The sequence below is a fragment of the Lithobates pipiens genome, unplaced genomic scaffold (genome assembly GCF_037356315.1).
Source record: "Lithobates pipiens isolate NorthernLeopardFrog02 unplaced genomic scaffold, aLitPip1_a1.2 Scaffold_22, whole genome shotgun sequence".
NCBI classification, from domain to species: domain Eukaryota; kingdom Metazoa; phylum Chordata; class Amphibia; order Anura; family Ranidae; genus Lithobates; species Lithobates pipiens.
The window spans coordinates 256,421,208-256,444,113 of record NW_027507784.1 but is presented as its reverse complement, the minus strand read 5'-3'; the positions used below and the strand labels follow the sequence as shown (position 1 = coordinate 256,444,113).

The 22,906-nt window shown below is 44.9% G+C and overlaps 1 protein-coding gene across 2 annotated transcripts in view; it reads right to left on the bottom strand.

Annotated features, from left to right (window-relative positions):
* Window positions 1–1,588: 1,588 nt before the first annotated feature.
* The window catches only part of BFAR (bifunctional apoptosis regulator), a 111,084-nt gene continuing 89,766 nt past the window's right edge, over window positions 1,589–22,906 (bottom strand). The window contains exons 7-9 of one of the 2 annotated variants that reach the window (XM_077448970.1): window positions 14,820–14,864; window positions 13,785–13,987; window positions 1,589–6,093 (exon numbers count right to left, since the gene is read on the bottom strand). In XM_077448970.1, coding sequence (XP_077305096.1) covers window positions 5,901–6,093; window positions 13,785–13,987; window positions 14,820–14,864 — 441 coding nt within the window. In that variant the 3' untranslated portion in view covers window positions 1,589–5,900. The remainder of the gene's footprint in view (window positions 6,094–13,784; window positions 13,988–14,819; window positions 14,865–22,906) is intronic. The other variant, XM_077448971.1, reaches the window with a different exon arrangement.

The following is a 22,906-nucleotide window of genomic DNA, read 5'->3' as shown; positions in this document are numbered from 1 at the left end:
GGGCATGCCAGTGTCCATCACCTGAAGGTGGCCTATAACCCACATAGTAACTACTATGGCTCAGTGTCCCGTGATGTACGATAAGAAATATGACAGGTGTGTCTTTGAGACACCTGCACCCACACACCTGTCATCCATAGTGTAACATTTGCTCCTTGGAGAGAGATTATATATATATATATATATATATATATATATATATATATATATATATATATATATATATATATATATATATATATATATATATATATATATATATATATATATATATTTATATTATATATATATATATATCTTTTTATTGTGTGTATACATACACATAGTACAGGCCACAGTGCCCTTGTGAATGAGCCCCAATATTTCATTCACAAACAGAGCTTTATGTCTCAGTACAATTTTAGATTTAGCAGAAATTTTGTTGTGTTTGTGTCTACTAATAATGATTTTAGTGTATTTTTAGTCTAAGTGTCATTCAATATTTTCGGGAAAGGGGGAGCCCTGTCAGGTAGACTGTATGAGGCCCAGTGATTTCCAACAACAGCCCTGGGTCTCCTGCTTGGCCAGAGTTGTGCTGTATGACAAATGAGAGGGCTGTGTAAAGCTCTAGACGGGATAGACCAATACAAGTCCTTAGGCTGGAAAAATAGCTCCTTTATCAGCATTTAATCGGTATAGCTGTTTACGAGGTTACAATTTAAAATTCTGCTTTTTTCTATTTACAAAACCACCACAGCTCGAGTAGAAAAGCCTGACTCTGGTATGCAGCAGCAAATGATGGCCTGTGTGTGGAAGCAGTGGCCTCTCTGCAGAAGTACTATATGCTTCCTGCTATGTCAGACCAGTATCTCTCCAATCAGCACGAAGCATTAGAACTACTAATTGCCAAGCTATAGGTCTGACTCTGAGGGTGTATTGAACCAATGCAAAGAGACCACTGCTTCCAAAAAGAGAACAAAAGCCCTTCTCTGCAGAATGTTGGCAGGAGACAGGCTTTACTATTCAGGCTGTAGCTACTTAAGAAAAATACATTCTCCCTGGAGAATATAGATGCTTAAGAGGGGATATTAAAGGAAACAATATAGCCATATACAAACCTTTAAAAATGGGGGCTCTAGCACTGGTAAACTATGTAGCCTAAGGACCCTAAAGAAGATAAGCAGACACACAAGGTTGGACGAGAAGCAACCTTAAATTACGTAAACATTTTTTTTATTGTTAGAGGGTAAGGATGTGGAACTCCCATCCACAGTTGGTAGTGTCAGCAAGGATTCTAGATTTATATATAAAAAAAAAAAAAATAAAAAAAAAAAAACACACACACACACACACACACACACACACACACACACACACACACAGGATGTGTTTCTCAGTGAAGAAAATGTACAAGGATACTGAAAATAGTAATGACAAACACAGACAAACCAAGGTTGAATTGGATGGATTGAGGTCTTTGAATAAACATTACCAACTACGGTACAACTTCGAACATCTTTGTTTTGATGGACCCGATACCAGATGGAGGAAGAAAAAAAAAAACAAAAAAAAACACAAGGTCTTATAGAAAAAAGTAAAACCAAGAAGATGATCAAAACTCAAGTTTTAATTTCACTTAAATTTTTTAAAAATCTCAATTTTTTTTACCTGGAAGTACAAGCATACAAAAAAAAAAAGGGGGATTGTTAGGAACATGTGCAGTCACAGTGACAATACAGTCGAGTCACCCAAAATAAGTTCATTTCATTGGCATTAAATAAATTATATATACATTCAACAAGAATGAAATACATTGCAAATATTTACAAATAATAGGGACTGAGTTAACAGTTTTACAGATCACAATATGGTTACTGATGACCAACATGGCTAACAACTGCTATTTTGGTATAACTGGATTATTTGACGCTATGATCTCATTACAAGTTTATGAAGACATAAGGATATTCACAAGGCCGCACTGCTCTTTTAGAATCGCTGTAACTTGAAAGAGAATAAAATCATATAAACTAGAACATGGTTAACGATCTAAAACAGACCTGAGCCAATAAAAGCAGAACTGCACTCACCTCTATATCTTACAGAACTCCACAGGAGCTCCCAAAGATTTCCAAGTATGCAAAAGTCAACTTCCAGCTTCGGAATAAAGCTGGCCATACTCTAATCGAATGTTGGCCAATTTCTGATGATGGGGGGGGGTGGAGGAGGAATGATTTCTCTTGTTCTGACAAGCAGAGGCCAAACCAGGGAAATCTTAACACTTATGACCAGCTTAAGAGTAAGGTGGGGGTTGTTTTCTGGGACTGGAAGTCAATATTAGCATATTGAGTGCTTTGGAACAAGTGTACCATTCAATGCCTGCTTTTAAGTTCTTATAACGGTTTCCTCAACGAAGTGTGTGTGTGTGTGTGTGTGTAAACTGGTAAGTAAAAATACAAACAATGTAAAAACACTTGTGAGGGTGGAGTTTGCATGCCACCTCCGATTCCCTAGAGATCCTGGGAAACCCTAAAACCTGTGTTGCTCAGTAGTGCAAATTTAAACATCCAAGGTCACAAGATCTAGCCTGCCCATTCCAAGCTCATGTATCTTACTACTGGGCAGGCTCATCAACCAATAGTAAGGGAAAGGAGGCAGGAAGGGTGGATCAGAGACTTTGGAAGCTAGATGGTATTTAAGTTGGTGTCGAGGATCCCAGGGCATCAGAGTAATTGTTCATAAACCTGTAGGTACATCCTTTCAGAATAAGTGTCTTTACATTTTTTGTTGCTTAACTGTTTAAAGGTCAAACAAAAACACAGATTATCCTATATTTACTTTGTTTGCAATCGAGATGGTAAATATTGCATAACACCAACCCTATATTACAATATACTGGCATAACAGCTAGGGCAGAGAAGAGTGAAACCTTTTACTAGGGTTGCACCAATACATTTTTTTTTTGTAAACTGGCGAGTACCAATACTTTCGGTCAAGTACTCGCCGATACTTTTGTGGTACGATTTGAGCCCACACAAAATAAACGGGCCCAAATTACATAGCAAAGAATTTTAAAAAGGAGTACTGGCGACCTTCAGGATCTTTGCCTGGTAGATGGCTGCTGGATGCACAAGTTATATTGCTGAAGGGTCATCTTGCAGGGAGGGTAATAAACTATTCAAAATGACTAAGATAATGTTAACTTTAATAAATATTAAATTGTGGAGAATGATATGGTAAGACATTTACAGAAAAGCAAAATATGCATCCATGCCATAACTTTTCTTGTGGAAAATTTTAAGAAGTCCTAAAAAAATAATTCAACACAAAGGAATAGAAATTTCAGAAAACCAAAAAATTATAATAAACTACATCCAAAGTCATTTAGAAAAAATAAAAATAAAAAATATGCACGCCTAGAGGCGCCTGGACATACCTGCAGTGGTCTCAGAAACCCTGCTGTCATTGCAAAGTCCCAGGCTGTTCTAATAGGTAAAGCTTGAAACTGGTGTTGAATCTTGCCTGCCCCTTCCTGCCTCCATCACAATTCTGTTTGCCAGTGGAAGCATCTCATACTGCCAGACCAAGAGCAATTTGTGGGGGACAGGCGGCAGTGTAGCCGATTTATCAGTGAAAACGCCACAATTAATCCAGATAACCACTAACCCTTTCAAAAGGCCTCCTAGATCAATTTGATTTCTAAAACAAATCGAGTCAAAAACTAGTGATCAGTAGAGTTTAAGCTGATATGCAGGTTTCCTGTCACCAAGCTGGCTCAAACCATTTCCTTCACTAACATGGGCATGCCAAGCACTGTACATAGCCTCAGATACATACAGTACACAGCACTGTGTTCCACGTGTAAGATGAGACCTTCCTCTGACACCCAGAATACAATCGCGTCAGACTGAGCATCGCTCAGGCATTCATAGGCAGCTATGTATTCCATCAATAAATAGAAATGAGTCGGATGCTGATGACATCACAAACACAGATTCAGTCAAAGGAAGCTTTGTATTCATTGATGGAAAATAAAGCAGTAAATGAATGGCTGAGTGCCATTCAGCCCGATGCCATTTTGTTTCAGGTGTGAGACAGGAAAGTTTTGTCTCACACCAGAACTCAAAGCTGTATACTGTATGCAGCCGAGGCTACATACATTTTACACAGCACGCCAAGTGGGCTCACGTTAGGGAGGGAAATTGTTTGTGCCAGCTTGGCTCAAACTATTTAAAATCAAAGTAAACCTGGACATGAGCTTTGACACCCCTTTCGCAATGGAGCGTTTTGAAGGCACTATAGAGTTAAAAATAGCACCTGCAAATCGCCCTAAAACAGCAGCTACCATTCACTGGAGCAGTGCTCTGGCAGAGTGTCAGAAAACACCTGCCAGCAGCTTCTTTGGCACGGTGAACGCACCACTTCTCCAAAGCTGCTCCCCACTGAAATCAATGGGGCAGCTCTGTGATACCGGCGGAATTTTGCGGGCGGATTTAACCCCTTTTTGGCCGCTGGTGCCGCTAAAACAACGGTAGATCGGCGCTAAAAATAGCACCGCTTTACCGGTGGCGGCTCAGTGTGAAAGGGGTCCAAGAGCTGCTCCACTTGGTACAGCTGTTATAAAACCAAAACTCTGAGAAGTCTCTACTGAAGAAATTAAAGGAATATTAAATTGAAACAGATTTAATAAATTGCAGCTTATCAAATATTTTAAATGTGGTGGCTGCATTCTTTTATTTTCATCTAACACATTAACAAGCTGATTAACTAAAGCTAGTAATATTTTCCTCTGTTCCAATCGTCCGATTCCTGCGAGGTCCCTTGCTGGCATCTTTTCCATGGTCTGTTCAGGGACAAAATTTGAGTCTGCTGTTACAGGCAAGCTTTAGCCTGCCTATTCAGCGTATCTGGTCAGAAAGGGCCACCCATATCAAAGGGCCAACAAAACCGCTTGGGAGGTGGAAGTTACAGAATTAAAAACCTAACATAAGGTCCCTCTCTGCTTCTAATTATGTATGGTCAAATAAAGTAACTTAAAATTTTCCCATTAAGTGCTAAAAACTTCCCCAACAATGGAACAGGTATGCAATTTAAATTTGGCAGCTTAAAATGTAAACAATATATAGGATAGTATTTATACAGGAAAAAACAGCAATTTAAATGCAATGGTCCAGTTGTAAATTACCCACATTGTGTGCTTGTGTTATCTAATTGCTACATTTGCCAGAAAAAAAATATGTTTGATAGTAGTTAGGTCAATGAATTATGCAAATAGAGCAAATAAAGTGTACTTAACAATAAAAATTTTCAAGTTAGCATGGATCCAACTAAAGAAAAATCGGAAAAACACACAAAAATTATGGAGGATAAAATTATAAATATAAAACTTAACATGTTGCACACAATTATTGCAACTGCAGAAATGACAGGTGAGATCCAGCTGGATGCTATAGACAGCACCTCCACTATTCATGCCCTTATAGAACACCCTGTATTTCATTAAATCACTGCAAATATATCAACAGGTAGAGAGCATTCAGACAGGTGTTTTCCACCTTTATTGCTTGGGTTTGATTTCCACAAGTCTTATAGCAAACGATCCTTTAATTCAATGGGGCTGAAGAAAATCACAAACATCAAATTCAGCTGCAAAATGCTCCTTAGTAAGCTGTGAACTGCAAAATCATACATCTCTTAACTACCATTCTCTTAAAAAAACAAAAAAAAAAAAACAAAAAAACAAACAAACAAAAAAATTAGTTAAAGAAAACGCGTTGACCTCAATCGTGCCTCAATCTCTCAATTCCTTAAAAAGAAAATTACATCTCCAATCACACAGTGACATTATTAAGCGGAGGTATTTTTTTCTTTTAGTTCAGTGTTGACTCGCGCCCAACCCCAGCCAGGAGTACCTTCGCATTTCACATTACTTGAGTTTCCAGCCTGCGGATTTTTTTTACTACAAGGTCGATGTTGATGATTGGGTTAAAGTAAAGGGCCCAGTAGAACAGACAATTGCAAACAAATTGTGGAATTAAAGGCCAAAATATTGCAACAAAAAGCCCCTGTGTTGACATCTTCCAAAAATGACCCCACATGAGGCGAGGAAAAGACCTAAAAGAGAAACAAGAAGAAAGAACTCAGCTAACACGATAAAAACAATTACAACTTGTATATTTATTTTGTGCGGAGAGTGTAAGGGATAGGTCAGGTGTCAAATTGTGCTTTAACGTGCAACTCTGCTATTTAGATTCAGTGGGTTCAAATCCTCCTAAAATTCTATTTCTCTTATACTCGCCGACTGACACAGCTCCTCTCTTAGCCATTGGGTTGTTACGCCACCTTAAGGAGAGGACTAGGCATAACATGTTATGAGAAAACAACTTTTAGTTCCGCCTCAGTTGCAGCCTCAGTTTTATTTTGCCTAGTGAAGGAGAAGGACCTAGGAACCCTGCGGGCCCACGGTCCATGTTTTTTCTGCGGAAGCTCTGCTTCTTGCGCAAGACTAAAGATCCTGTGATCTGCCATCAACAGCCGGCTGGGTGACAGGCTGCATATCCTTATCCTTGTAGTCTACCCAGCCTAGCCATCGAGCATGTGCAGACCAGAGCTAGGTCGGCCACGACGTACCTCAGCTCCAGAGGTGGACGGTGAGCGTTAATGCTCCGGGGCACACATACGGGGCTACTGATGTCTGCATCACAGTGTGCCGGACCAACAGCCACCCTGTACTGATCGCAGAGTGGGTCTGATGAAATGCCTCCCAGCTCTGCAGGACTGCTAAGGGGGGGTTCTACTACGCTGGCTGGCTGATGTGCGTTTTTCTCTCCCTGGGAGGGAGTCTGGTGGCTGTGCCTGTCAATTGCTACAGCGATGTTCACCGCCATTTCTCTGTCACTGTCCCTCATGGTATTCAGTGGCCATCTTAGGTGAGGGCAAGGAGTAGCATGCTCTCCTGTAGCTCGGAGGCCATTTTCCCCCATGTTTTTTTGTCCTTTATACTGGATGCTGGGCGGGCATTTTCTTGAAACCCGAGCACATTTTTGGTCAGTCTCAAGGAGCAGCATGCTTTCCTGTAGCTTGGCGGCCATTTTCCCGGTGTTTATGTCCTTTATACTGGATGCTCGACAGCCATTTTCCTGGAGCCTGAACATGTTGTAGATCAGTTTCATTGCCATAGACAGCAGCTCTGGACCTGCACCTGGGAGCTGACAAGGGACACAGGCACTACTAGCTGGACAGAGCAGAACCAGTCAGGGTGGCGAGTCCTGCGGGAAAGAGCCCCTCAGCCAGCAGCAGTTAGGAGGGTGGGACCATCACTGTCCTAAGTCCCCATCAGGTGGCAGACAGGGTAGGGTCAGCATGGCTTTAGAAACTGGCGTTTCTTCCCCCGAAATCCAGGCAATTGCAACTGACTCACCTGCAGACTGTGCAGTGCCTCTGGATGCTTTGTCGGCGGTCCTCAATTAGTTTGTTGCCAAGATGGAGGGTCAGTGCACGGGCGCAAAGGTGCTAAAAAAGCGGCCCCTGCCCCCCTGTCCTCCGGGTAGAGCTCTGACGCAGACTCAGGCCCTGCTGAGGCTGGTGACCCCTGCTCTGTCATTTCAGATGACGCTGACAAGGACCGTTCGGGCAGTGAGGATGAGTCCCCGTCCGGGTCCATGCACAACAAAGCGCTTGTTGGAGCACTTATCACAGCTGTGCATGATACCCTGAAGATTCAGGAGCCAGCAGATGCCTCAGCTGATGTAGCGGTCCCTTTTGGGTACCGTAAGCCAACCCGTTCACCTAAGGTGTTCCCGTATCGGACTTATTTTGACAAGTTAATTTACAAGGAATGGGGTCGACCCCAATGGACCTTTTTGGTCTCCAAATACATGGCGGTGCGTTAACCTTTGAGGAGAGCCTTCTCAAAAAATGGTTGGCTCCTCTGGTCGTGGACTCCCCCCCCATTAACCAGGTTAAAACAAAAGTAACCGACTCTGTCCGGTAGAGGGGACTCCTGCATTGAAGGACACTACAGACAGGAAGGCCAAGGCAGTGGCTCATTCCTTGTTTACGGTTGCGAGGTCAACCATGCGAACAGTACTGGCATCTGCACTTGTTTTACAGACACTAACTGGGTGGGCAAAACTGTTGCGCCACGAATTGGGAGAACAGCCTTCTCCTGTCTGCATGGAGTGAGCAGACCAACTAGTGCAAGGTCAAAGTACGTTTGTGACGCGGCCCTGGATATCCTCCCTCTGTTATCCAGGGCTTCAGTGTCAGCAGTGGTGATGAGGTGCCCGATTTGGTTAAAATGCTGGTCTGTTGACCAGGTATCTAAAAAAGCCCCAACTGATCTTACCTTCCTTGGCGACCGGCTTTTTGGAGCCTCCTTGGATGACATTATTAAAAATGCCACAGGTGGAAAGAGTACTCTACTCCCACAGGCCAGGGAGGGTAAGGAGCCACGCCGTAGGCAAGGGCCCCCTTTCTCCGCTAACAAACGGCTTTTTAGTATGCCCAGGGCTTGGTCCAAGTGTCCCCAGCGCAACAGGACGACTACTGAAAGACCTAAGCGCCCCCGGAAACCACAAGCCTAACAAGCCTGCGAACAAAAGTGCTACAGCATTAAGGTTTGCCCCCACCTGCAACACGGGTGGGAGGGGACGCCTTTGGGAGTTAGCAGCCCGGTGGACCTCTTGGCTGTCTGACCAATGGGTCTGCGATCTGATTTCCTCCAGCTACAAGATAGAGTTCCTCTCTTGCCCGCAAAAAACATTCTTCCCCTCCTGCATACCCGTACTTCCGGCTCGCCGGGAGGCCCTTTTGGGGTTGGTAAGGGACCTGCTGAGTCGTGGGGCGATAGTACCTGTTCCGGACTCGGAACGTTTCCAGGGGTTCTACTCAAACCTGTTTGTAGTCCCCAAGAAGGAAGGGATATGTCCAATCTTGGACCTGAAAGCCCTCATTTATTTTGTGAAAGTACAGCGGTTCAGAATGGAATCAGTTTGCTCAGTAGTCACTGCACTCCATCAAGGGGACTCCCGGACGTCCTTAGACATCCAGGATGCATACCTGCACATACCCATATGACTCAGACATCAGAAGTTTCTGCGTTTTGCGGGGAATCCCACTACCAGTTTGTGGCTCTCCCTTTTGGTTTGGCATCAGCCCCCCCGCCCCACCCCCGAGTCTTTACCAAAGTATTGGCTCCTGTTTTGGCGTTGCTGCAGCAACGCAGGATCGCGATCGTGGGATACCTAGACAATCTCCTCCTCCTGCCTCAGAATTAGAGGAGGATGTGGCGATCACCATGCAGACCCTGCAGGAATTTGGGTGGCTGTTGAACCTAAAAAAGTCGATGATCGCACCGACTCAGCGTTTGGAGTACCTAGGCTTGCTGCTGGACTCCATGGAAGCGAGTGTGTTTCTCCCAGACAAGCTGCAGACTCTAAAAGCTGCGGTAAAACTATTGATGAACTGCAGGCGGTCGTCGCTATGCAGAAGGAGATTTTGACAAAATGGGACATATCTCCGTTGTCCCTGGATCGGCAGATTCAGGTGAGCCAGTTAGTCAGGGATTCCTTGATCTGGTGGCTGAGGTCCCCGGCACTTTAGTCCGGGAAGTTGTTCCTACCTCTGAAGTGGACAGTGATCACAATGGACGCCAGCCTATCCAGCTGGAGTGGAGTAATGAGTTCAGTCGACCCAGGGCCTCTGGTCGGTGGATGAACCCAAGTTGCCGATTAATCTGCTCGAACTGAGAGTGATCAGGCTATGACTATCCACATGGTCGATAAGACTTCGAGGGCATCCGATCAGGATCCAGTCAGACAACGCCATGGCGTACATCAATCACCAAGGAGGAGCAAGAAGCTCAGCCGCCGCACAGGAGGTCACTCACATCCTTCAGTGGGCAGAGGAACATGTACCGGCCCTGTCGGCTATTTACATCCCGGGAGTGGAGAACTGGACGGTGGATTACCCAAGTCGTCAGATGCTGGACACCAGAGAATGGGCGTTGCACCCGGGGGTGTTCAGGCTACTGTGCCTGCGATGAGGCACACCAGAAGTGGATCTTCTGGCCTCCCGTCTCAAACGGAAGGTGCCAAGAGATCCTTGCGCAGACGTGCCAGACGCGCTGGTGGCTCCGTGGGATCAGTACCAGGTGATCTATGCCTTTCCTCTGCAAAAACTGTTGCCACATCTGCTCCGCAGAGTGGAGGCCGAGGGGACTCCAGTAATACCGATTGCCCCAGATTGGCCTCAGTGTCCCTGGTATGCAGACCTAGTGCGCCTGGTGGCAGACGCCCCTTGAGGGCTGCCGTTACGAGAAGACCTTCTGTCTCAAGGTCCCATTCTCCATCCTGCTTTACCCTCGCGGGGTTTAACGGCATGGCTATTGAGAGCCAGGTGTTGAGGAACCGGGGTCTTTTGGACTCGGTGATCCAAACTAGGCTGAGAGCACAGAGATCTTCTTCCCGGAAGATATATCATCATACCTGGAACGCCTACATCTCCATGTGTGAGGGGAAAGGATTCTACAGCAAGGAGCAGACCAAAAATTGGCTTTAAGCACCATTAAGGGACAAAATTTCAGCTTTGGCTGTCTTTTTTCAGCGACTCCAAGCGTCTCACTCTCTAGTGAGCACTTCTGTTCAAGGGGCCCGACATGTAGTTCCTCCGGTGCGCCCACTGTTACCTCCGTGGGATCTAAATCTGGCGTTGTCGGCGCTTCAGAAACCGGCATTTGAAAATATCAGGGATTCCCCTGTTGACTGTTTCCCAGAAAGTGGTCTTTCTAGTGGCCATCGCAATGGCCAGGAGGGTTTCGGAACTGGCGGCCTTGTCTTGCTAGTTGTCATATCTGGTTATCCCCAGGGATAAGGTGGTGTTGCGTCCGCAACCTTCTTTTCTGCCGAAGGTGGTTTTGGCGTTCCACATCAATGAAGACATTGTGCTACCATCTCTGTGTCCTAAGCAGACACATCCTAAGGAGGTGGCCCTTCATGCCCTGGACGTGGTTCGGGCTCCGAGGGTGTATTTGTCTGCCAGGGCTCGTCGCCCACCATTTCCAGGTGGATCAGACAGATTGTAGTACAGGCCTATGATTTGAAGGGGCAGGTGCCTACCCACTCCACAAGAGCAATCAGGACATCTTGGGCCTTCCGTCATCAAGCGTCTGTCGCTCAAGTGTGCAAAGCTGCGACTTGGCCATCTGTTCATACTTTGAAAAAATTCTACAAGGTAGATGTCAGTGCATCGGCTGATGCCTGTTTTGTCCGCAAAGTTTTGCAGGCGGCTGTATAGTTGCAATTGCAAATACAATTTTTCCTTTTTTTCCTGCTTTTTGGGTATAAACGCAGTACCTTTAGGTTAATGCACTGTTGCATTTGTTAACACAGTTTGGTTGCGGTTTAAAGGGTAGTGTCTCTGTTTAGGAGCACCCTGTTTTTTTTGTGGTGGTTTTTCCACACACTGTCGTTTTTTGTGGGTAAAGTTTATACTAGTTCCCACATGCCATGGTGGATGAAGTTTTTATGCTGTTTTTCCACCCCTCGTTTTGGCACTGCCTGGGGACATCCAATGGCTAAGAGAGGAGCTGTGTCAGTCGGTGAATATAAGAGAAAATAGGATTTTTTTGTACCCACCGTAAAATCCTTTTCTCTGTAATTCACCGACTGACACAGCTCCCCTGCCCCTCCTATTTTTCTTTACGTTATACTGCTTGTTGACGTAATGAGGCTGCATGGCAGGCTGGGGGGTTGTTACCCAAGGGACTGCCCCTTGGGCGGAACTAAAAGTTCTGTTTTTTTCATAACATGTTATGCCTAGTCCTCTCCTAAAGGTGGCGTAACAACCCAAGTGTCAGTCGGTGAATTACAGTGAAAAGGATTTTACGGCGAGTACAAAAAATCCTATTTTTCCCTGTTGCTATGTTCTGTAAAACATATTTCCCTATTAAAGCAGTAGGGTCTATGGTGAAACTGACCGCTTGGAACAAAGGATGGTGATCTCTAGAAGAAGTTTCAATCCACACCAGACCCTTATCCGAGCACGCAACCTGGCAGGCCGCAGAAAGAGGGGGGGGGGGGGAGAGAGCATGCCCCCCCTCTCCTGAACTGTACCAGACCACATGCCCTCAAAGCACCTTGTCCCCATGTTGATGGGGTCATGTGCCTTATCCCCACAACTCTTGTGGGGGTCTGAGGGCGGGGGGCTTATCGTGAATCTGGAAGACGCCTTTAACAAGGGGACCCCCAGATCCCGCCCCCCCCCCGTGTGAATTGGCACAAATGTACCCCTACCATTTCACAAAAAAAGTGACAAAAATGTTAAAGACAAGAGACTGTTTTGACAAGTCCTTTATTAAATTCTTCTTTACTCTTCTTCCTTCTGGTCTTCCTTCCATGTTCCCCCATCCTCTCCGGCACCTTCTTGGGGCGGGGTCAAGCATTTACGTAAACGGGTGACCCCGCTCCCCCCCTTTGACATCATGGGGAAAGCCATAGGGAAGTCCCCGTGCGTCAGATAAGGGCAGGGTCACCGGGTGGCCCCGCCCTCCATTATTTAAGAAGTGTCAGAAGAATCGAAGTGTCACGCGGCTGAAGACTCCCACAGAGGCGGATAGGAAGCCGGAGCAAGATGCAGGAGGAAGAAGAAGTCGGAGAGAGAGAAGTCGGAGAGAGAGAAGTCGGAGAGAGAGAAGTCGGAGAGAGAGAAGTCGGAGAGAGAGAAGTCGGAGAGAGAGAAGTCGGAGAGAGAGAAGTCGGAGAGAGAGAAGTCGGAGAGAGAGAAGTCGGAGAGAGAGAAGTCGGAGAGAGAGAAGTCGGAGAGAGAGAAGTCGGAGAGAGAGAAGTCGGAGAGAGAGAAGTCGGAGAGAGAGAAGTCGGAGAGAGAGAAGTCGGAGAGAGAAGTAGATGGAAGGAAGACCAGAAGAAAGAAAATGAAAGATAAAGTGGAAAGAAGAAGAACCTAATAAAGGACTTGTCAAAAACCATCTTTTTTTTAACCTTTTTGTCACTTTTTTTTGTGAAATGGTAGGGGGGTACATTTGTACCTCATTAGGGCAAGGGTTGTGGGGGATGAGGCCCTTCTCCCAACATGGGGACAAGGTGCTTTGAGAGGCTACCTCAAAGCACCCCCCCCCCCCCAATGTTGAGGGCATGTGGCCTGGTATGGGCGCTCTCGCCCCGACCCCCTTTCCTGCTGCCTGCCAGGTTGCGTGCTCGGATAAGGGTCTGGTATGGATTTTTGGGGGGACCCCACTGCATTTAAAAAAAATAATAATTGTTGCGGGGTTACCCTGTGGGGAAATCCCCATGCCGTTTTTATCAATGAACTTTTATGTGTATTGTGGACAGACAATTCAGCTGCGATTAGTTTTAAATAACTTTTTCCTTTAGACATGTCATTTTTCTGTCAGACTGTTCTAAACACGGGAAACATGCGCCCCTTTACAGGCATACTATAAACACCCCACAGGTATGAAATTTTAAGGAATATTACACTTATTGTTTCACTTTAAGCATTATTAAAATCACTGCTCTCGAAAAAAACTGACATTTTTAAAACTTTTTTTGCATTAATACACGTCCCCTAGGGCAGGACCCAGGTCCCCAAACACTTTATGACAATACCATGCATATAAGACTTCAAAATTAGCACTTTTGATTATTCATGTTTGTGTCCCATAGACTTTAACGGTGTTAGCACAACCGAATGGGGGGAGTTCGGCTCATCCCTACTAGAGATGACATGAGAAGCCCCAAAGCTTTTAAACATCTAACGAAAGCAACAGATTAGCAGTGGATGCATACCTCAGTTGGCTTGTTGACCACAGTCTCCAGAAAGAGAATAATTCCAGCACTGAAAGCAACATGGCATTTACGATTATAAACCGAGAGGTCCAATAATGAATTTCGAGCCAGTCCCAAGCAAACTCAGCCAGAAGTTGATATGGAAGAAATAGGTACTTAACAAGAAATTCACGCCACTGAGTCCATGTTGGATCTTGGAGATCCTGTAAAAAGTAAGCAAAATGTTGCCAATATGTAACAGCAAGAAAATATACAGAAAAGAAAGTTGTGACTTTTTAGCCATATGATCCAAATCATCTTTAGGTCTCTCAAACTTTTGTAACATCAGAGTGAGAAAGACTAGACAAAAAAAAAAAAAAAAGTAAGACACCCAGACACGGCACATACTGAAGGCAATAAAGTAACTGAATATAGACCGACTGTCAAGTGATTGAGGCATTCCTTGCGAGTATCAGACCTTACAACAATTTGCATGCATTTATGTAATCAAGATTTTTAGAAAAAAATACAAGGAAGGGATTATTTTCATTATGCCATGAAGTGCTGGACATTGGGAGAAGTCTTTCAACAAGGGGTCAGCGTCATTTACTTCATATGGCCATATAGGGTCAGTAATGTCTTAAGCATCCCCATCCCTTTTGTAGGAATCGGCAGTGGGGCGGGGAATCCCTGTAGCCGTTTGGGTCAAGAACCACAGCTGACTTCCAGATTTAGACCCAAATCTAGTTGTGAACAAACGCAAGCTCATCCCTAGTTATGAGGTTACTACCATGCTTGATGCAGCCCAGTGTTTTCTGATGTGGTACAACCTGTGCTCAGTACCCAGAGTGCCACTGGGTAAAGAGCTATGCCACAACAAAAGCTGTATTGTTTCTATGCAAGCTATTTTCTAGCAGCAACTGATGGTTAGCTACTAAATACAGTTATCAGTCTTATGATCAGTATAAAAAAAAAAAAAAATTAGTTAATGTTAGCATCCAAGACATCCTTTAATAAAACTAAGACACCACATTATTAGTGCTAATATCAGCTTACCCGCTGTCTGGAGTTGCCACGCAATGCACTTAATGCTAAAGAAACCTGTAAATAGATTACATAACATATATCCTTCACTGCCCCTACTTTTGGTAACAGTGTATCACATTTCCAATTTTCCAATTCCTTTTTAACCAAATTTAGCAGATAATTTGCACACATTTTCCGTGTCAAGTTGCTTTGAATGTAATATTTTTCATAATTACCCAATTAAGCCAAGGAAACAAAAATTACTATGAGTTTAATTGCTGACCCTGAAGATGCTGTATTTCGGCACTGAGGCCAGAAAAATATCAAATCACGTTTTCAAAATTTAGTAAGCGGGCATGGACCGTAGCATCTCACCCACACACAGTGTACACTGTCCAGACAATGAAGTGAGCTTATCTACAAAAATAGGATTAAAATGAAAGCCAACACACATATGGATTTTATGTGTAACAATACTGAAGTTTTTTCCCTGGTTATTCAGAAAAGCAGCATAGTAGATTCAATCTCTAGCTTATTTAAATAACCAAATGCATAAGATATGACAGTTTTTTATTCATGTCTCTTAATAGAAGCCACTTTCTGCAGTTAACTGTAGGGCTGCAAAGGACTCCCCATAAAATGGTTATGTTATCCAATTACATTTTTTTTTTTTTTTTTTTTTTTTTAAAGGCTAACATTTTCTGTGCTGCTCAATAGACCTCTCTCACTACAACACAATATTGGCAAACAAGCAGAGATGTTCTGACATTCACCTAAGAAATAAGCAACATCTTGAAAGATGGACCTAAATTCCTGGAGACTGTTAATAAAAGAATCAGATGTTGGCATTTGTGGAGGCTTTGAACAACACTGTGCTGCTAAGAATGGATGAGTGCGTTTCCAACTACTGCAGAAATGTAGGACTCTCGGGCAGAAAATGCACACTGAAAATGTAAAATTACACAATACTTGGAAAGCTACAGGTTACCCATATTTTCTTCTATGCAGCAGCATAAAGACGTCATGAAAAGTATATAAATGGGGGGGCGCATGCGCGAAGCTCGACATGGCAGACGTTCTTCCTTAGAGCTCCGCGCTTCCCGCTGCATGATCGGATCAATTTTAGCCATCTGAACCTGTATTTCGCCGCGATTTATCAAGGATCACCTTTGGGCACACTCTGGCGTCCTTCGGAATGGTACTCACGGGACCAAAGGGCAAGAATAAGCCGAAACCCATCAAGGAAGCTCTGGCCCGGGCTTCTTCCAAAATGGCGGCGAAGGCCTTAGCCAAACACCACGTTGTCTCTCCCGCAGCCTCGGACCAGGCGGACAGCGGTGATGAGGAAGAATCGGATTCTAATCTCGGCGGTTCCCCACCTCTACCTTCCTCAGGTATGTCTCAAGCTGCTTTTTTGAAACACATGGAGACCATGCTCCAAAAAGCTCTCAAGACTACCTCAGAGCAAATAACAGACAGGTTGTCACGGGAAATCAGTGAAATAGGTCAACGCACTGCTGACCTGGAGACACGAGTGGACGATATGGAGCTCACTCTCCAAGAACACTCTCAGAACTTCTCCGTACTCAGGGAAGAGAACGCCACTTTACTTAACCGTTTAGAGGACGCTGAAAACCGCTCACTCAGGTCCAATCTGCGCCTACGCGGTATCCCCGAAACTATTGATGACATACAATCTTTCACAACCGCACTATTCCAGGAGCTCTCACCCTCCATCCCAATAGAACAGCTTGAATTCGACAGGATTCACCGAGCTCTTACACGCCGACAAACAGATGGGCCCCCTCGGGATATTATTGTGAAATTACATTTCTTTCGCACAAAGGAACAGTTGCTGAATGATGCACGCTAGAAGGAAGAGTTGCTCTTCCAAACACATAAATACCAGCTTTTCTCTGACTTGGCCCCGCTGACCATAGCCAAACGCCGTGCTATGAAGCCCCAGCTTCAAATCTTAATGCAACATCAGCTCAAATACACCTGGAGATTCCCCTTCGCCCTGCAGTTTACGCATCAGGGCCAACAGCATTCATGCTCATACCCGGAATCTTTGCAACATCTACTGGAATCACTTCACCTGACCTCGCCGGCTCAAATTTCTGAGACCACACTGCGCCGCACTCCGGCCCGGTCCACGGTGCATCCTTATTCGGCCACACCAAAACGCAACCCACTGGATCCGGCATCCGTTCGCAAGGCAACTCCTTCACGTCGCTATGAAGACACCTTTCTCAGCCCGAAGTCCCGCACACCACGCTGACATGCCTATGAGTGCTTCCTCCTTTCTTTCTCAGTACGCTTGGAGTACTCCTTCGTGGCCCCTGCCCGTAGGCTCTCATCGCAACCCCGCCGTCGCAGCATAACCACCAACGGTTTATCTGGGTAACTGGGTATGTTCGAGATACCCTTACTAAGGTGACCTCTGAGGTTTCTATGTCCCCCAATGGGGGATGTAGTACAGGTTCAGTCATTTTCTGTTGTATACATTGTTATATACTTCGTTAATTTAATCTGAATGTATATCCTTCCTAGGAGTGTTTTTTTTTGCTTTTTATGTATAATTTTTTCGGTTCGTCTGCTGGGGGGGGGGGGGGGGGGGGTTGGGCGCGGGGTGGGGATGCGACTAGGTTGTTTCCCCTCCTCGCGCCCTTGCTCCCCCCCCTTCTTTTCCACTGGGTGTCTATCTCCGCACCTCCTCCAGCGCCATACCTTGTAAACGGTGATTTATGTTTTTTTTTTACCTTGTTTCTACTTACATGACTCGTGGGCTAGCTGTTTCCCTCCCTTCCCCCTTACTTCTTGTCCTCATTCTTTCCCACCCCCTTGCTCCCCTTTCCCCTCCTCCTGCTCCCCCCCTTCCTCCCCTTACCATCCCCCTTTTCTCCCTCACCCACCCATTCCCTCTGCCCCCCTTCCCCTCGCTTTTTTTTTGTGTCCCCACTTCCTCCACGGGATAGCTGTATAACCCCTATGTTTAGGAGGCTTTAAACACTACCGTTTACCTCTTTTCCTGTTAATGTTACTCTTATTCAGGATATTGTCTTGTGTACTATTGTATAGATTTAAATGTTAGATCCGCTTGCAGCGGGGAGTTGTCACTGCTCCCGCACCTTTCAGTGCTCTTTCTCTTCGGTCGGTTTCTCTGGCCGCAGAGCTAGCGCACTTCTTAGTTGGGCAACACAGATACTATGTTCCACTTCTCAATCTTAATGGGGTGCCCTACGCCTTGCACACCACACTCCCTCCTTTCTCCCCCCCCCTATTGTTTCTTCTCTTACCCTTGCTTCTTCCTTGTTTTTTCTTTTTCTTTTTTCTTTCCCTTACTGGCCGGGTGGCTCATCTGCCTCACCTTCCTTTTTGTATTTACCCCTATGCGCTTACCTAGATGGCTCCCTTAAATATAATCTCCCTTAATGTTAAGGGACTTAATTCCCCACATAAGAGGGTTAAGGCCTTCCGCACCTTTGCTTCCCTGAGGGCCGACGTTGTTGCCCTTCAGGAAACTCACTTTTCCATCCGCAATACCCCCAAATACTTCAATTCCCGCTATCCCCTGGTATACACCGCCTCTGCCGATACGAAACACAGAGGGGTTTTACTTGCCTTCCACCACACCTTGCCCTTTAGGTTGCAAACAGAGATCAAGGATCCCTCGGGCCGATACATTATATTGGTGGGCCTTCTACAAGACGTGGAAACTACTTTTGTCTCCTACTATGCCCCAAATGTCAACCCGATCCCCTTCTTCACCCACCTCCTGCAGGTAGTTAAGACACACTCCAAAAGGTACACTATTCATGTGTGGTGATTCAAATTTAGTACTCCACCCACATCTTGATAAGTCCCCCTACTCATCAAATCACTATACCCCTTCTTCACAATTTCGTAAATTACTACAACAAAACTCCCTCTTGGATTCTTGGAGAGAGTGTAACCCACTGAAGAAAAACTATACCTACTATTCCCACCCGCATAACTCGTTCTCTAGAATTGACCATATCCTTGTACCAATCGCATCCTCCCCAATCCTACTACAATCCTTTATACAACCCATTACGTGGTCGGATCATTGTGCTGTTGTAACTGCGGTCTCGTCATTATTGCCCCGCCCTGATAACAAATCTTGGTGCATGAATGATGCTGACCTTGCTAATCAGTCCTATTGTCTTGATATTCAAACGGCCCTTAATGATTATCTCCAATTTAATGCTAGTCCTGATATCTCGCCAACCCTGCTTTGGGAAGCGCACAAACCGGTGATAAGAGGTACTTGTATCTCGGTTGCCACTCATCTTAGGCGGGATAAGAAACTCAAATTGCAACAATTAGAAGCTGACTTTCAACGTCAGTTCCTACAATTTCAGGCGACCCCCTCCACTAGTAATAAAAAGCAGCTTGAAGTAACCAAGTTGGAGCTAGATCTGCTTTTGGCCGAATCTGCAGAGAAGGCTCTCCGTCGGTCCGGCCATAAAATCTATACAAAAGCCAATAAGCCAGACACTCTTGGCGCTGAGCCTCCGGCGACCAGACCATACTCACAAACCTATTAGACTCCGGCTGGCTAATGGCACTCATACAAGTAACCCTGTCAGGGTACTCTCTGAATTCCGCAAGCGCCTTGCTAACTTATACGAAGGGAGGGGATCTCTTCCCTCTAATGAGGCAGAGACACTCCTCCAAGACTTATCTATACCTACATTGCCTGATGCTAGCCGGGAGTCTATAGATAAACCAGTCTCGGTAGAAGAGGTCCTCGGCGCCATTAAATCACTTAAACCCCATAAACGGCCTGGCCCAGATGGTCTTCCTGCTATATACTATAAGAAATTTGCGGCCACCCTTGCCCCGCTTCTTGCTAACTCTTAGAATTCCCTACTACACCAACAATCCTTCGGTCGCGACACGCTGACTGCTATTATTGCCATGCTCCCTAAACCCAATACTGACCATAACCTCTGGTCCAACTATAGGCCCATCTCCCTCTTAAATTTAGATGTAAAGATCCTTGCTAAAATCCTCGCTCTGAGGCTTAACCCAATTATTGGAGGCCTGATTCATAAGGACCAGGTGGGCTTCATTCCCTGTCGACAGGCTGGTGATAACATGTCGGGTTGTCCTTCTACAACACATAGCCAAGTCTCGTAAGATCCCTATGCATCTTTTATCTCTTGATATTAGGCATTTGATACGGTTTCATGGCCATATCTCCACTACATTTTGGGACGTTGGGGTTTCGGCCCCAACATTTTGGGACGTTGGGGTTTCGGCCCCAACTTCTTACAATGGGTGAGTGCTTTGTATGCTCATCCACAGGCATATGTAAGGTACTCTGGCTTTAGCGCAGAATGTTTCCCAATACGTAGAGGTACGAGACAGGGCTGCCCCTTATCCCCATTAATATTTGCTCTAGTAATTGAACCCCTCGCTGCTTTAACCACTTAATAACCGCCCTATAGCCGAATGACAGCTTCAGGGCGGTTTCTTAACTGTGGGAGGCCGTCATATGACGTCCTCCCAGAATTCCGCTCTCGCGCTCGCCCCCTGGGGCGCGCACTCGAGAGCATCACGGATCACGGTAAACGGCCGCTCGTCGCGGCCGTTTACCAGGTGATCGCTCCGTCAAATGACGGAGTGATCACTTGTAAACAAACCGGCGTCATGTTACGACGCCGGTTCCTCCCTCCCCCTCTCTGTACCGATCGGAACAGCGGAGGGGGAAGAGATCGGTGTCAGCAGCGATGTGGGCTGCATCTGCAGTGCCCACATCGCTGCTCACTGAAAATTAACCCCTACATTACTCTGCAACACCCTGCAACACCCTTGCAACGCCCTGCAACGCCCTGCAACGCCCACCAATACCCTGCAACACTCTGCAATGCTCTGCAACACCCTCCAATATCCTGCAATGCTCTGCAACGCCATACTCTGCAACGCCATACTCTGAGATACCCAGCCATACCCAGCCATAGTCGGTGATACCCTGCAATACCCAGCCATAGACAACCCCCCCCCCCCCTCCCGCCGCCCTCCGGTGCTTCTACCGACTCGCCAATACTATCAAATCCAGAATCTTTTTTTTTCAGGCTTCCCAGCTTAGAGGTGAGATGCGGGGTCTTATTGACCCCACATCTCACTGTAAAGAGGACCTGTCATGCCATATTCCTATTACAAGGGATGTTTACATTCCTTGTAATAGGAATAAAAGTGATCAAAAAATTTATTTTTGGGGAAAAAAAATGTCAAACTAAAATAAATAAAGTAAAATGAACAATAACATTTTTATTTTTTTTTAAAGCGCCCCTGTCCCCATGTGCTCGCATGCAGAAGCGAACGCATACGTAAGTCCCGCCCACATATGAAAACGGTGTTCAAACCACACATGTGAGGTATCGCTGCGTACGTTGGAGCGAAAGCAATAATTCTAGCCCTAGACCTCCTCTGTAACACAAAACATATAACCAGTAAAAAAAAAAATTAAATCGTCGCCTATTGGGATTTTTAAGTAGCGACGTTTGGCGCCATTCCACGAGCCTGTGCAATTTTGAAGAGTGACATGTTAGGTATCGATTTACTCGGTGTAACTTCATCTTTCACATTGTGCAAAAATTGGGCTAACTTTACTGTGTTTTTTTTTTTTTTTTTTTAAGCACAAAACTGTTTTGTTTTCAAAAAAAAAGCATTTGAAAAATTGCTGCGCAAATACCGTGCGAGATAAAAAGTTGCAACGACCACCATTGTATTCTCCAGGGTGTTTGCTAAAAAAACATATATAATGTTTTGGGATTCGATGTAATTTTCTAGCAAATAAATGATGATTTTTACATGTAGGAGAGAAATGTCAGAATTGTCCTGGGTGCTCCAGAACGCCTGATGGCGCTCCCTGCATGTTGGGCCTCTGTATGTGGCCGCACTGTGTAAAAGTCTCACACATGTGGTATCGCCGTACACGGGAGTAATAGCAGAATGTGTTTTGGGGTGTAATTTGTGGTATGCATATGCTGTGTGAGAAATAAACTGATAATATGACAATTTTGTGAAAAAAAAAAAAAAAGTTAAAAAAAAATCTTGATTTTGCAAAGAATTGTGGGAAAAAATGACAACTTCAAAAAACTCATCATGCCTCTTACTAAATACCTTGGAATGTCTTCTTTCCAAAAAGGGGTCATTTGGGGGGTATTTGTACTTTTCTGGCATGTTAGGGTCTCAAGAATTGAAATAGGCCGTCAGTACTTCAGGTGTGATCAATTTTCAGATATTGGCACCACAGCTTGTGGACTCTATAACTTTCACAAAGACCAAATAATATCCACCAATTTGTACTTATTTTTACCAAAGATATGTAGTGGTATAAATTTTGGCCAAAATTTATGAAGAAAAAATTACTAATCTGCTAAATTTTATAACAGAAATGAAGAAAAATTCATTTTTTTACAGAATTTTCTGTATTTTTTCTTTTATAGCACAAAAAATAAAAAACCCAGCGGTGATTAAATACCACCAAAAGAAAGCTCCATTTGTGTGAAAAAAAGGACAAAAATTTCATATAGGTCCAGTGTTGCATGACTGAGTAATTGTCATGCAAAATGTGAGAGCACCGAAAGCTGAAAATTGGTCTGGTTATTAAGGGTGTTTAAGTGCCCAGTGGTCAAGTGGTTAATTAGGACTGACCCAAATATTCATGGTATAGACATTGCCTCTACATCTCACAAAATATGCCTCTTCGCTGATGACGCTTTGTTATTTGTTACCTCTCCGCATATCACTCTGCCCAACCTCCTACAACTTCTAACTAAATTTGCAAGGGTATCGGGATTAGAGGTCAACCAGGCGAAATCTAAGGCCCTTAATGTATCCCTCCCTCCAGATGTCCTTAATCTTGTACAAAAGAATTTTCCTTTTCAATGGTCCTCTTCTTCAATATCTTATTTAGGAATCAAACTGACTAACGACCCTGCCCACCTATTCCACTCTAATTATCTCCCAATGTTAAAAACACCTGTCCTCACTGCTTGACACCTGGCTGCCTCTACACGTCTCATGGCTTGGGCGGATCGCAGCTGTGAAAATGTCCCTATTGCCTAAGTTGCTGTACCTTT